Below are 16,377 nucleotides of genomic sequence, written 5' to 3'. Positions count from 1 at the left end.
TTGGATAGAGTAATTGCAATTAACTTGGTGTGATGGTAGCTTACATAAATACTTCGCTTGGGATTTCTTTTGGGGCCTGTCTGTTGAATTTCAAGAGCACTGTTACTTAATAAATCAATCATGAAGTATCTGATAAATGACTTTAGTTTAGACTGACCACACACACGTAATATTAAGAAATTTAATTTGAGAATACCAGTACTTAGATGCTGTATCTTCAAACTCAAACAAACTTATCCAGAATAAATTGACATGAATTCGAAAGTTGTATCAGGACAAGAAAAAGACGTACCGTGGTTGTATTCCAACTAGTCTTGTCTTATTAGAGTGATTTACTAACCTTTAGGTTGTATTACAAATTCATATTGATGTTTTTTAACCGTAAGAGCAGTAGTTCAAATGTTGTGTTGCTAACATAATGTGTAGCCTTTACTTAGCACATAGCAGGACAAATTTGGCAGATATTAGATTAATAAATGTATCTTGATTTCCGACTAATTTAATTAGTATGGCTTGTGTTCAAGTTTTACACACTGGCTTTTGTCATTTCAGCTTTACAATACGGAGATGTATACATATCAACAGTTATTATGTCAAAGATATTCATATTTTTTAATGATTGTATTGCATAAGGATATACACGAAAACAAAAATCAATGAAAAAGGTTTTCCGGATGATTTATGTATACATTCCGTTTGTGTTTATTTAATAAAATCATAACTGCATTACAGTTATATACTGTAAATATTCCTTTATCGGTGGATACGGTACTTAATCTAGATTGTACGACTTTAACCAACATTTTCGGAGAAGTCACTTGTGTTCAAAGGCATGTATCATGCTTTTTGTGTCTACATGAAGTGTTCAGGTTTCGCAGCCGCACAGTAGGTTGATGACTACGAGGGACTTGAGTAGCCTTGGCTTGGTGGCGAAGCTGCTTGAGCTGCTTGTCCACAACCTGCTCAGTCGGGCAATCGCTTCGGTCGACATGGTAATTCTTATTCGGACCTCAACCGTACTGGTACCAAAATAGGAAAGAGTTGCCACCAAGTACTTAAATGTGGCCACATCTTCTAGCTTCTTGTCGTTTATGGTGATGTCTGGTGTTATTCTTGCTATTCACCACGATCTTCGACTTCACCGAGAAACCGTGCCCTAGGACATTAGCCGCACGCAGTCGAACGCTTCCGTATAGTCGATGGAGTTGTTGAATAGTCGACGTTGGTAATGGAGGTGTTTCCCAATGATTACTCTGCTGTTCAAGGTTTGTTCCACTCTGCTCCTCCAAGCTCTGAATCCAGCCTGCTCTTCCGCCAGCAGCTCCTCGGCCTTACTGTTCAGGCAGTAAAGGATGATGCGTAGCATGACTTTGCTGGGATGGTTAATCAGGCTTATTGTGCAATAATTTTCACACAGCTCGAGGTACCCCTTTTTGTTAGGGGTGAAGATCAGAGACTGGCTCGACTTCTTCGTTCGCTTTTTCTACTCCAAGATCTTTTGGCATATTACCATGATTGCCCCTCCTCATTGCTTTATCAGCTCCCAAGGGCCGTTGTCCATTCTTAAGATTGTAATGCCTTCAGCTTGCGCGCTGCCTACTCCAAATCTGCATTAAGTATGGAAAAAAAGTTCGTTATCGGCTTATTGTATGGGATCGCTATGAAAGAGACTTCGTTTTGGTTCAAGCGGGTAGTTAAATCCACCTGTTCCGGATTGCGGCATTCTCGGTCAGCGTCTGACATATCAATGGTCCTCGTTAGGGTCTTGAAAGTAATTGAGGCCTTCTAACTCTTGCCTTTAGTTATATTTTTGTCAATGTTGATGCATATATATTCCTTAATTAGTATCAGAGGAAAAATGAGACATTTGACTACAATGATGTTCGGGTTTGAATTATTGGGAAAAGTAACGAATTTCTCAGCAAGAAATTGCTACCTGCCCCAACTCTTCCAAGCAAGAGACTGCTAGTAGTTTGATACATCGCTAGAAAAAAAATTATACATTTATACTTATTTATTTTTGCGTCTTCGTTAACTGATAAATTCCAATATTAACTCATTATACTGATTTTCTAATTATTATTCTAAGTTGTTTTAAATTGTGCTTCGATATACTATTTTTTCTTTTTTTTATCTTTTGCATAATGTGCACAACTAGCAAACACATCGTATGATAATCAGTAATTGGTCTTATATACTTCTGTATATTTACACGATAGTTTTTTCCATCAATAATTATTTGTAATAGACGCATTACATTAACTCGTTTCCATGAATTGCATGTATAAAAATTATTTAAGCATGCCAAGTCATTGGGCATTAATACACCTAAATGATTATTGACAAAACAATAAGTAAAAAACGATTATTAATATACTCGATTTGTATAATCAATGATGGATGGGATTGTTCATTTTTTTGCATTGTTTAGGATTTAGAGAAGATCACGATTAATAACCACATTTGTTCAACGTCTAACAACAATACGGCTGCATTTTCTGTTAGGGAATTTTCGACCTTGAGAAGACGTTTTTAACGTTGGCATTTAATAAATGTTATGGCAAAACCATTTTATTGTTATCTGAAGTTTACTTTTACCTCTACATACAATCTACATACAATCAAAATCAAAAATGTATTCGATGTCATTTTTTCAGATGAATGTGATAGTATGTACATTATACTATCACAGCGGAAATACTGTCGAGCGCGCTGTCTTCGGACATCGCATTTTAAAATGCTATTAAAAGACATATGTCTTTTTTGTTAAAACGGCGCATACAACAAATTATTATATATGTAATACATATGTTACTCTGAAACTTCGTAAGTGTGTTCATGGTTATAAATAAAACAAATTGTTTTAAACGACCGTTCCTGTCCTCCTTCGACCCACAAACGCACTTTGAGCGGGAACTTATAAAGACATTTATTCTTCTATGTAATTCTTTTTATTAAATGTACCATCCTATTGATGTGCGTAAAATAATTCATTTATTTTACAACATACAGATGCTAAAAATTGAAAGGTAACTTTTAAATTTATCTCAAACAGTATAATATTCCCTTTTTGACAAGTTTTCTCGCGGCGATTGTCTTTCAACGCTGTCACTCAATATGGCGATAAGTCTGTTTGTCCGTTCTCGCTGTCATTATTAGTATAATTATTAGTAGTAGTATTATTGTTTCTATTATAAAAATAAGCCCATGATGATGATGATAATGATGATGATGATGATGATGATGATGATGATGATGATGATGATGATGATGATGATGATGATGATGATGATGATGATGATGATGTTGTTGATGATGATGATGATGATGATGATGATGATGATGATGATGATGATGATGATGATGATGATGATGATGATGATGATGATGATGATGACGAGTATAATGATGATGATAATGATGTTGATGACTAATTCAGTTTTTTTAATTATGTCGCTATATATCGCAACTAGTGTTTATCTTATCATCAGCAAACTATATCGATGTAAGCAAATACTTTAAACAGGCGAATTTTATGATAAGTTGGGACTCTTGTTGTATTTGTAATGTCAAAAATATATTGTGTTCAACACTAGCATCTCAGCAGATTCAAACAAACGGACACTGCTGACATTTTAAAATGCATTTGTTTTAACACCGGTTATTTAAAAAAAAACTTTTTTCATGATTATCTATGTGATAAAATAAAAGTTATGTTTCTTCACTTAACATGTGTCTCACAATGTACATCAGACATAGTTTATAAACATGCAACCAAAATTTTGAACTATCGTTTCATAGTATTATTTTGCACTCCGATGTGCAATCTGATATGGTTTAACGTTATCTGTCCTAATCATGTAACAGCATGTTTTCCGTTTATCTGAAATGGACCTGCTCATAATCAAGCGATATATGGATCTGGTTGCATCTATGAATTCGCACTAGTTCGAATGCAGCTGTGATTTAATGAAGTTAATGATTGTGAACTGAACTGGTTACACATTTAGGATAGACTACAGAAAGAATTGACAGCCCATCGAAATTAAGCTTGGGTATGCAAATGATATGAAATGATGTCATCCATATGTGAATATAGCTGATTGCACCGTTAACTTATATTAAAGGGTAAGTTGTAGTAAATACCATACCCCATATCAAGACACGGTAGGGGATTAGCTGCTGTTGGTTTTCCATCACGAAAATGTATCGAGTACACTCTACCAAGACTTGTTGCCTACACGCCGCCCAACAATATGCAGCCATTTGTCACGCGCCTCTGGATTGGTCTTGCGGGTAGGGAAAGGGTACAGCCTTGCAAAATACAGATAATAAATTCATGCGACAATAAAAATAGGAAAATCAGCTCAAGATAATATTTGCTAAATCCAAACTTATTTTCACCCATTATTGGTATAAAAAAGATCTCAGAGACAATAGTATAATGAGTACCAACAACCTAGGGTTTGGGTCAGGAATTAAAAAGTAAGCTGTGGAAATACCCCTCTATATAGAGATTTGTCTATCTTTCTTGTGGCCACCATGCATGTACTCTTTATTATCCATGGAATAGCTACTATCTGTATTATTTCTAATGAACCAAATATATATCAACTATATATTTTTATTTATTTATTGTAAGATAAAATAAACAGTATACTTTTTCGGATCAAAGATTTATATTAATAAAACTTACCAAAACTGTGAAATGCACTGAAATTAATAGATGCATTGCGTTTTCACAAACATCGAATCTATTAGAAACACACCTTGAAGTGTGGCCGCTCTTACCATTTTGGAGGTTATTTCCCGGGGTTATTTATTATAATAATTATATGTTTTAAGCTGGGATTGTTGTCCGTCATGTGATCTTCAAAAAGAAGCGGGAACACACAATACAAAACACTGCTTTTTTTATTTTGATGTCGAAAATGTAATCATTGACACAAAAAGTAAATGTATCTAAAATTGCCAATTTTGAATGGTGTATTGAAATTATTATGGTTGATTATAATAACTTTGCCAGTTGTTCTCCGACAAGTTAGATGAAAAAGAGTGCAATTTGCCGGAACGACCACCCCCCCCCCCCCCCCTCGAGACGGGCAAGTTGGGAATCCAACACACACGTATCAACGTGTTATGCAGATGGAAACTCATTGAATCGCGCAATTTCGTTTCGTACAAATAAATACACAACGCATTCAATAACGTTTTATTAAAGCGTGTCGATATTCAACTGATTGTTTTGCCAAGAATGTGGCTAAATGCATACAGTCAAATTGGTTTTGCTTCTTCAAAGAACATTGCTGAGTAATCTCTATATAGATTCTTGCAAGATCGTTGGTAACGTTTCTTATTCATCCTGATTTAAATGTTAAACTTACATATTAACTATCGATCAAGTTTTAAACTAAATCGTTCTTAAGATATAATAATATACTCCCCGAATCATTCATAGTATACTATATTCGGCCAGTGTTTTATGGTGCATTTTAAGTATAATAGACGCCGAATTTCTTTTCAATTATATTCATTGTCTTCATTTCTGGTGTATTCGTGTGCAGGTCTCTTAGCTTTCCCCGAATATCAACAACATTTTCAGCGTAGACATATTAATTGATGACTATCATCCAGAGAAAGATATGTTTAAATATGCTGCATATCAAATTCCCATTGACTAATCATAATCCTTTATCTAAAACTAATCTATATGATATTTGATAGATAACACTCGTCCACTTTATTCATTTATTTAAATTGAATCTTACCAAACAACTTGATGAAATTATATTGGACAAAAACCGGTGATTGATTGATGAAATTTATGGGAAGTGTATGAGTCATTAATCGTGTGATAACATTCTGGAACACTACGCTTGTGGCGACGAAATATGAAGGGAAAGAGGCGCATGGTGAGCTTGCGGATGCCTTGTATATCTCTCTGGTGACCACCAGAAAGCAATTGATGCGAAGCACAAACATGGCGTTGCTTACAAGTTTATATTGCGACACAGGCAACTGAAATTTAGGCATTGTAATCATGAACACATAATGAAAACTCATTTATGAAATTTCGTGTGTGTTTCAAAATGACCCGTTCTTGAAAACTTACATTCGTGGATTCTTGATTTTGGAAACAAAATTATGTCACCGATCTATTACAAATTATTTCTGTGTCACGCGTCGCACTTTACTGTCGTGATCCTCTGTGTGTTGGCTGTTACAAATACAACATCCGGTTGTATACGCATTCTTTCTTTAAATTCGCGGACCGGTCCACCCATGAAACTACCGAAAAAAATGTCAAACGCATTATATGATTTTGCAGTTGTTGATATAATATTTGTAAGTGACATCTAATATTGTAAAAATAAAAACTATTTTAAGGACAGGCCATACACAAATCAGTTATTTGTACCCAGTGGGATATACATGTTGTAATGCGCATAATGGGATATATCGTATGTACCGATTTCATTAAGCGCAGTCCGTCGTCGGTAAATGTTTTATTCCAACGACAAGTCCTTAACTGCTTGACAGATTTTATACAACTTCACAAGATTCATTCTATGATAATCATCTTTGTAAGTGTTGCAAATCGTTCCGGTCTGCTTCATATTTATGTCACCTGTAAGAGCTAAAATACAGTTAAATTTCAAAAACCTCCTTTTCCGAAACCGAAAGATGACACTATATAATATGTGATGTGTAAGGTCGTATTGTTGGTGTCTCTTGGGTTTGTTTAACTCACATTGATTCCAAACTGCCGTCACCCCAGTATCACATGATTTTCAAATACCTATTCCGTCGATAACTTTTCTAAAACCGCTCGGGTTATGTATTTCTTATATTGCTTGTTACATTGTAAAGATGTCTTCTACTACTTTTGTTCAAATATAAATTTATATAAATATAAAACAACTTTCTTCTCTGAAGCAAAATGCCCCGGAGCTTTGATATTTCGTATGTATTATACGATATAGGTACTGCGCTAACATTGTTTGGATCACTTCAATGAGGTAAATACAGTTATGATATTATTGTTATTCAGTTGTTAAGTTTACAACATAATAATTATACTTCTCTTAACCACAATTTCGAGAACTTTGATATTTCGTATGTAAGATTGTATAGTGGGCCTCTACCAATTTAATTAAAATTGTAATCATGTGGCAAAAGCTTCGCACGTCCGATATGTCATAGGATTTAGTTAAACTTACATAGTAAATTAATTTATCAATATTCACCTCGACTGATGCAAATAGTGAAGCTTTGATATTTAGTATTGAACATCTGATAGTAGTCTAGCAATAGGTTTGTTTAGTCATGACCACGGAGTTTAAACTGATCACTCCCCAGGTGTAACAATATTCATAACAAAAAAAAAATAGTTAATTAATGAAACAAACATCACCTCTGAAGCTGCAATGATGAGAAATACACTGTGTCACAGTATATAAAATATAGATATATTTGATATAACATGATATTTATAATTTGTTATTATGTTTTGTACATTTTGATTTCAGTTAGAGGAGCTAGTAAAGTCATTCAAGGAAAACAATCACAAATGGCGGCACTATACGTCGATGAAGAATTCGAACAAGGCAAGATGATGTAAATCTGCATTGGTAAAGACAATGTAACAGAGTATAAATAGCCAAGATACTACAAACAAACTATTTTAGATATACCTTGCCACAATTCAATGTATGGCAATAACTGCAACCGTAAATAAATACGAAGTATAATTCGAATATATTTTCAAATTACAAACAAGGTTAAACAACTGTTTGCAACAGGTGGTATTTTCATATACGTTTGTAAGAGGTATGAATTATGAACATTTATAAATAAAGGCGAGAGTAACAGTTGCACTATTCCTGAATTAAAATCGATGTATATCTAGGATATTAAAATAAAGACAGAGAGCATTTTCTTACTTAATTGATATTTTTCGTTTACTATCAACAGTTTATTTCTTTTTGGGTACAATGGGCCAGAATTGTATTATTTTAATATCATCATAAGGGATGAAAAATGAGATGGTGATTAAATGCGTACTTTATTCTCTCAGACAGCTGTTTTGATTTACAGCAAAAGAAGGGATCTAGATCAAAATTATAACATATAAAATACTGCAACATGCATTCGTTTTCAAACTGTGTGGAACAATGCTTGTCACAATTACATAGACTTTGAGGTTGTGTTTATCAAAAGTATGCGCCAATTCGTAAGGGTGGTTTATTGCTTTGCACATGTCTGTCGGTAGGTTGGTCGATAGGTCGGTCGGTCTGTAGATCATTCTTTAACGAGCAATGAAAAATGCTTAGACTTACAATCATGCAACGTGACGCAATTCTTCTTTTGGAGGACACTTATCGATTTTGAGGTTAACAGACAAAAGGCCATTGTCACAGTGGCTCGTAACATGTTATCGAAATAAATAATAACGGTAGGTATTCCAATTAATCGCCCTTTCAACATACTTTGAAATATGATTAAACGTCATATGGACATACTGAATTCCCTGATTATTAAATAGATTAAAGTGCTTACACTTGTAAATGCTTTCAGGCATTTAATCAATATTGACATAATGACATATTGACATAAAAGAGAGTATCAAAGAGTAGTGTACTGAAAAAAACATGAATACATTTTTAGGCCGTCTGTCGCTTACTTGACCCTTGGCCGCATTTAATCTTTTCATAGTAAAACTTTTAAATGTGCAAGTATTGTTACCTAAAATGTGACCTTGTGTATTTGTTATTTTTATCATACTAAGTTAAATTACAAAAGCCATGCCCCTTTTCAAACTAAGACATGACTTAATTATTGTTATACCCTCCTTTAAAGAATCGGGGTATATTGCTTTGTAAGAGACCGTTGGTTTGTTGGTTGCTTTTGTCGGTTTGTTGACATTTCGTTATATATAGAACGCTTTGACATATAAACATGCAAATTGGTACAAAGGGAAGGAAGATGCCACATGAATCAAGTTTAATTTTGTCAAAGGTAATAAGTACAGGTCGCAGCGTTTTGGAACAGTAATTAATATCCGCTCAAATTCGAGAATGTTTTAATCTATGATCATTAACGCAAATAATAAATTATAAATAATAATGGTTACTTCAGTAAAATTGAAGATGCCTAAACATGTTGATGCACAGAAATGTCAAGGGCGTAGGGGTCTGTAACATGAAACTCATTTCGGAACCATATTTTGACAACCCTGTCGCTCACGATCATGCAAATCGGTATAGTGTTAACATGCAATGAAGTAAGCATTTTATACTAAGAGTGCTTTAACTTTCGATCTTGCACATTGTTTTGATGGTTATTTGGAATGAAACTTTCACGCCTATTTATGCACATTGGTTAGGTGGTTATTTGGGATGAAAGTTTAACGCCTATTTATGTTGTGTTCAACAGGTAAAAGGTAAATTTCGCACGCGCTAGTAATAGGATATTCGTTACGGCATACACTCTCGAGAATGCCTGGAGAAACGATAATACAAACTGTTTGATTGGTTACTTGGATTAAAAGGACGACGTTTATTGCGTTCGGGGTCATGTGGTCAAAGGTCAAGGTCACACGAACTTGTATAATGAAATATGAAATTTTGCAATATCTAGAGAACACAATTCCCTATAACCATCTATATTTGTTACTGGTATTGCCGGTTACTTGGGAGAAGAAGAAAATTACTATTGTTATTATGCTTTTATATCTTTTTAGGTCAACAATACAAACAACAATGTAACATGTGATTGTAAATTGATTAAATGTTCATTGTATATTAAAAAGCACTTTATTTGCTTATCATTTTGGTATTTACATAATAACAATAATTTAAAAATAATTTAATACCCGCCACATACATGTTTATTCAAAAAGCACTTGTTATGCTACAATATGGTTTCGTCGGAATCGAATCACACTGCATTTCTCCTCAAATATAATTCGATGTAAAAATAAAATGAAATCAAGTAGTTTCCTAAGACATAATGTTCTGTCCATAAAAATGGACATATAACAAATTTGGTTAAAACATTTTGGATATAAATCTAATTGCTTTTGTAAGCAACAAAACAACAATTTTATGAACATATAAACGCCATTGATTAAGGAATGTAAAACAGCGAATGTTGATAACCTACGAATACATAACATGGTCTCAAATATGTATCACTACTTGGACCTTAATAAAACAACTGAGCAAATTGTAAGTGACGTTTTGCAAGTTTTTAACGTTTAGAAAGGAATTGTAGCAACGCTCAGATAGGTATTTTGTTTAATCGTATGGATATTTTGTTCTGAAACGAAACTAAACAAGTATGCATAAAATTGTTCATCGCGCGTTTAAACATGAGCGTTTGTGCCTCTAGATGTTCGTATCACAATTTAATGAAATAGTTATAACTTAAAAGAAACACTCCATCACGAGTCAAATGAAGCCTCAAATAATATATAAATGATTATTTCCTTATACATGTTTTAAATATGAATGATTAAATTCTTCTTCTTGGAAAACAAGGCTTAATGAATTTGTGTTAATTGTTTTGAATTACAAATTACCTGTGCAGTCCGCACTTATCAAGGAGACACCGTCCGCTTTTATTGTATTGTCGCTTTAAAGAAGTTTCTTCTCAGCAAAAATCTATTTAAGACAAACATTTAGCCCCTGATTAGCTTGTGCAAACTACACCCTAATCTGGGACAATGCTATGTGCATGCATTTAACCTCCTTTTTCCATAGCGAGGCTTAAGACTTTACTAAATTATTGATTAATTCTTCTCACTTCAAATCTTTTTAAGAAACTCTTAATAAAATGTACATGAAATTCCAGGCTTAACTTAATGTCACTGTCCTGTTTAATCTGTTTTACAGTAGATGAGTATAAATTTAATTGCAGTTTATTATTTTTTATAATTTTTTACAGATAAATAAATACTATAAATATTGTTTTTGGGTAAAAATGTGGAACAAGTTTGAATATGCATTGCTAAAATAAATGTTTCTTTTCTAAGATCTGCCCATTTATTGGAGAAATACTGTAAATATGCCTTGTAGATTTGTTATATACCTAACAAAAGAACAAGATAAATCAATAGTTATAATAAGAACATTAAAACCGTTTCCATTTTGTATACAAAAGATAATTATCTTGACGCACTTATTACTTTCAATATAATTCAAGAAATTAAGATTATGTCATTTGAGAAAGAATGCATCACTGAAAATTCAAATTTGAAACAACCATTAATTCACTTAAATTTTGCAAACATTATTAAACAATAACACTTAAAAAGCTCAGCTAACAATGATTTTATTTACTGTTTTCCGTGCATAAAAACTGAAAAAACGCTAAAAGCACAGAATTCCTGAGGATTTAACAGTAAGGATTCAATGTCACCATCCTACTCCTTGTCCAGGAGCAAAATCTTAATAGTTTCCAGTAAGACATGGATATTAAGCACATATCACCTTCACACAACAGGCAGGTACAGTTCTGCGATCAACCCGTTACAGGAAACTTTACATGTGGTCATCCGGTTGAAGGCATCCCTTTATCCAAAGGATGTACTGTTAAAGGCAGCATTACTAATTGATCTAGTTGTGTCCTCCTCATCTACAGTCTGATGTGCAAACAAATTGTTCTGAAACGTTTGCTGGATATGGAGGGTAAGAGGATCAGTCACCGCAGATTCCATTTCCTGAAAAATATGGCCACATTTAAAACCTCAAAACACTGATAAATCCAGACATATAGCTGTTAGTGTGCAATCTTTAGGATGCAGAAACATACTTGCCACCATGTTAAATGGGTCAGATTCAACAATAATCAACAGACCTGCCTGTGGCTTGTACAGTATTGTGGAGCCATGCCAAAACAAAGCTGGTCTTTGTCACGGTCCATCAATCGACAAGTCCTTCAAACCCACCCAGAAGGGTTTGCTTAAGGATGGTCCAGACTGGTCTGGGATAGGCTGTCAGGAATTACTCCTATATGTCTGGCAGCAATTTCCTTTAATATCTCATATGCTCCGTGAGAAGTAAAATTGTCTATGATATCCTAGAAAGACATTTCTGCATTTAAACAAAAATTCAATTGCTGCAACATAATATCACAATAATCATATAATATAATGACATTAACACATAGAAAATTTTTTTTTTAATTAACCATATTTACCATCTATTGCAGTTTTTTGTAAAATGTCAATATACATCTACTTTAGTGTCAGAGCATAATATAAAATTCGTAAGTCATGTAGCAACACAAGCCTCTCTCTTTGCTAGCCCCAGCTTCCCACTTTCTTTTGTATTTGCAAGTAGGCTATGTCTTTTCATATTTATCACTGGCATTAGGTGTTCAAGTTGATAAATCATGTTTAACATACAAATACTTTGTATGCATTAATGTGCTTAATTGTGTTCTTTTCTCTTTCAACATTAATATCACAATCAATTATATATGTATCCAACATTATCTACAGATAATTTTAATATTCTCCAAGGCAATGTTAACTAAAACAAAATGCAGCTACACAATCATACCTCTTCTGTTCGTTGCTGGAACGTGACAAAGTCTAGCCCTGTTCTTTGTTGGACAATTCTTTGTGTACTTCTCCTTGGCTTAATTATGATTATATCATAGTAAACATAATAAATTCATACTAATTTAATTGTGTTGTATTATTATGTCATATGTTATCTTCAACATTAATGAAAATGCAATCTTTAGTAAATTCATTAAATTTGAAAAAGGAGAAAATTCCATTACTCTTTTCAAAAATATTTTGACAATTCAGTTTATTTATCAGTTGTCATTTATGAGAATAGTAAATACGTAAGTGTTTTGTATAAATAATTACAGTACTCTGGGGCTACTGATCAGTGATGATCAATCATAATTGTTTACGCTTTTTGTAACTTACATTTATTCTAGAGTCAAGTCAACTCGGCGTCTTTTCTATGTCTCTACTCTACTACAGACTCTCATTCTAAACGACAATTATTATTGACACTATGTTTCCTGTATATGCATATATTTATGAAACGAAAACGAATAACTGTTTTGGTTATATTTATAAAAAGAACTACGCACAATTCAGGTAAACGATATATAAAAACATGTTTTTCTTAGTTCTTTCGTGTTTTATAATGTAGGTTCCGCCATTTTGTTTCCGCTTCGTCTGTCTAGCTTAGCACGTCACGTCATTGCACATTGCGTGTTTTTTTTAGACAGAAAAACACCTCGTTGGTGATGCGAGTGGAAGAACGAGACGGCAATTGCCATCTCTCCAACTGTCAATCAGATTCTTATCTTAATATCGATCGACCAATCAGCGATCGATACACCGTGCGCGCCGGTTGCTAACGACCTGTCCGCCATTTTCTAGACAAGTAGTATGCCTAGTTCTCATTTATTCAACGACTTTCGTTTATTTTGTTTGAACAAAATAGGAAATGAAATATAAAGAAACGGTTTAAATAAGGTTAATGTAACTCGGACAGTCGGTATCCAGATATATACATTATAGTAATTTAATTTATACAATTTCCAACGCGGAAATGTAGTCCTGACAAGTGCGAGTGGAAGCTTCAATTTGTAGAATAACCAAAATTACCAAAGCCCCCTAATAGAAAATTAATTTTAATTCAGAAACTGAAAATGTCATGTAAGCACTATCAAGTATGAATTATATCACATGTATATGTAAACTAATAGGGAATGTTGGTATTTGGTAACTTAACGAAATCAACGTAATAAATCATTTTACATGTCAAAACAAGTGAAAAACTATTTTATGTTTCTAATTTAATAAAAACGTCTCGATGCCACCGTTTTGTTGTTCTACTCTTTCAATTATGATGATTGATAAATGTCCCATAACCACTGTTTTATATTATTTATATCACTTTAATACGTAATACTAGTAACATGTGGGATTTTTGTACCCGCTCGGCGTCAGAAAGCGTGTACAACTTAAGCAAAATTCCAGTTAAAAAGCGCTATTTGTGTCAAATACATGTGAACAAAATGTTCCGCTAGTATTTTCGTAAATCACATGGGTAAATACCAGAATAGAGGTGTTAACTTATTACTAATACCACCATTACACGTAGTAACAGGTTAGATTTCGTTAAGTGCGCAAGAGTTAGGGAGCGTGTTTAAAGTACCGAAATACCCGTTATACATAGCTAATGTTCTTTTTAAACTAATAGTTTTGTGCTTTGGCATAATATATATATATATATATATATATATATATATATATATATATATATATATATATATATATATATATATATATATATATATTTATATATATATATATATATATATATATATATATATATATATATATATATATATATATATATGTCAATTAAACGTGTTTTAGTACTTGCATGCAGAAATGTGTCAGTAGAAAGTCTATATTGTTCATTTCTAGGTGATATTTACTAAGAAAAATGGCAGATATAGATATATTGGTAATCTGTGAAAAGGCCCCTTTAAAATCGCATCCGATGTTTTATCTCCAACTTTTAATTGTGTTATCATTTGTTTGCATTTTTGCTCTCTCTATCCATGGTTCGAGAGGTCTTTTTAACATCGGTATTAAAAACATCTCAAGTTCAAAATTAGGTAACTTGATTTCCAGCTTAATAATACAGTTCTAGCATTTCAATGTTTTCAATGAAGATTTGATTATATACACGATTCTGTTTTAACTAGAGCAACCAAACATTCCAAATGATTTTCGTTTGTCTAGTATCTGTTTTATTTTGCCCTAATTATGGCTGTAAAGGTAATGTAAACTCAAAAAATTGAAGAGTTCCGTGGGCATATACGCGTTGAAACTTTTTCGTATTTGACTGATCGTAATCTAATTTTGTTTTAAATCAATACAAATGTATTAAATGTAACTAATCAGTGGGTCTTTTCACCATTGTTTTAAAGTTAATGAAATACTTGCTGTTGATAAAATGACCAGGTATTCGGACGTTCTAAACTTGCGTTCAAATTCGGTTATGAAATGTTAAATATCTTAAAATATCTTAATCAATGAATACTGAACGCTTCCTGAAATAACCGTATTTAATTACATGTATATTTCGATGTATGTGTGTTATATAAAATAAAATTGTGTAGTCTCGTCAATTTTATTTTACGGGAATATAATAGTGAAAAACTATATTTTCGCATGAACATATTTTTGAACTGTTTGAGTAAAGAGCACTGATCGTATTGGTACATTCATGGATATCTATTCCTGGTCAAAGCTATTCATGTTCATAAGTTCCTCTTTAACACTAAGTTAACACTAACTTCTTTCATTGCAATCATGGTACAGTTTTATATAAAAAAAATAAAAAAAATTCTCATTTTCCATCAAAGTATTTATGATGCTCTCACCCTACCGCTACGAAGAAGCAGATGTATATTAATTTGCACCTGTCTGTCGATTGTTCAGTCGAAAAGTCGGTACGTAAACCATTCGTTTCTATATGTCTGATAGAGTAAGAAACACAAATCATTACCTTGTTAGCGTTTAATACAAATATATAACTAAAGCGTTGTCAAAATCATGAGAAATTCCTTCGCAACATTGTGTCTGCTATAATCCATGGACAAATAATTCAAGTTATGGATCACTGAGGATAATAAGTGTCTTGGACATTTACACTTCATTGTGATTCTTTATTTGAATTATCAATCAGATCGATAAAGACATACGAGTGTAGCTCGTACCACAAAACCATAGCACTATATAAATCGACAAATCGACGGACAGACGAATCGATACACAGACAGAGTCTGAAGTCTGAGTGATTCAAATATTTCACCGCTAAAATATCTCGCTTATTTTTAGGAGGGATATTTACAGTACCTTATACAGTTTTTATCCTTTTGTCGGATTTTATATTTTGTGATTAAATACTTTGAAGATAACTAAACAATCTTAAATAATTTATTTGTCTAGGCAACTTTGCTTTTTAACTTGCTTGAGCGCATGGTAAGCTATTTTAGTCATCCTATGTCTGGCTTCGGTCTTCGTGTGGGGTGCATCTTGCCACGACAACCTTCAGCTCGTTGTCGCAACAGAGGTCTTAATTTTATATTTTATATAAACAAAACATGTTCAGAATGTTTATCATGAAAATACAAAGGTAAAGTTTTAATTTCGGTCATGTGCGTCCAAAAACTAAGTAACCAAATCAAATCTTAAAACAACACCGTCATCACTGTAGAGGCCACATCTTTTACTCAATCTTGATGCAACTAGTTCGGACTGTTTTTCTTCACAATATTAATCTAGGGCTTGAAACTTTGGACGTGAATTCAAAACGTAGGCCTAAG

At 33.1% G+C, this 16,377-nt stretch overlaps 1 protein-coding gene across 1 annotated transcript in view; it reads right to left on the bottom strand.

Moving 5' to 3' along the window:
* Positions 1-865: 865 nt before the first annotated feature.
* LOC127852481 (interferon-inducible GTPase 5-like) overlaps positions 866-16,377 on the bottom strand; it is a 29,296-nt gene continuing 13,784 nt past the window's right edge. Inside the window, exons 2-3 of the mRNA XM_052386437.1 lie at positions 4,225-4,289; positions 866-1,019 (exon numbers count right to left, since the gene is read on the bottom strand). Of these exons, the coding sequence (XP_052242397.1) occupies positions 866-1,019; positions 4,225-4,289 (219 nt within the window). The remainder of the gene's footprint in view (positions 1,020-4,224; positions 4,290-16,377) is intronic.

The sequence above is a fragment of the Dreissena polymorpha genome, chromosome 12 (genome assembly GCF_020536995.1).
Source record: "Dreissena polymorpha isolate Duluth1 chromosome 12, UMN_Dpol_1.0, whole genome shotgun sequence".
NCBI classification, from domain to species: domain Eukaryota; kingdom Metazoa; phylum Mollusca; class Bivalvia; order Myida; family Dreissenidae; genus Dreissena; species Dreissena polymorpha.
This window is presented reverse-complemented; position numbering and strand designations above follow the sequence as displayed.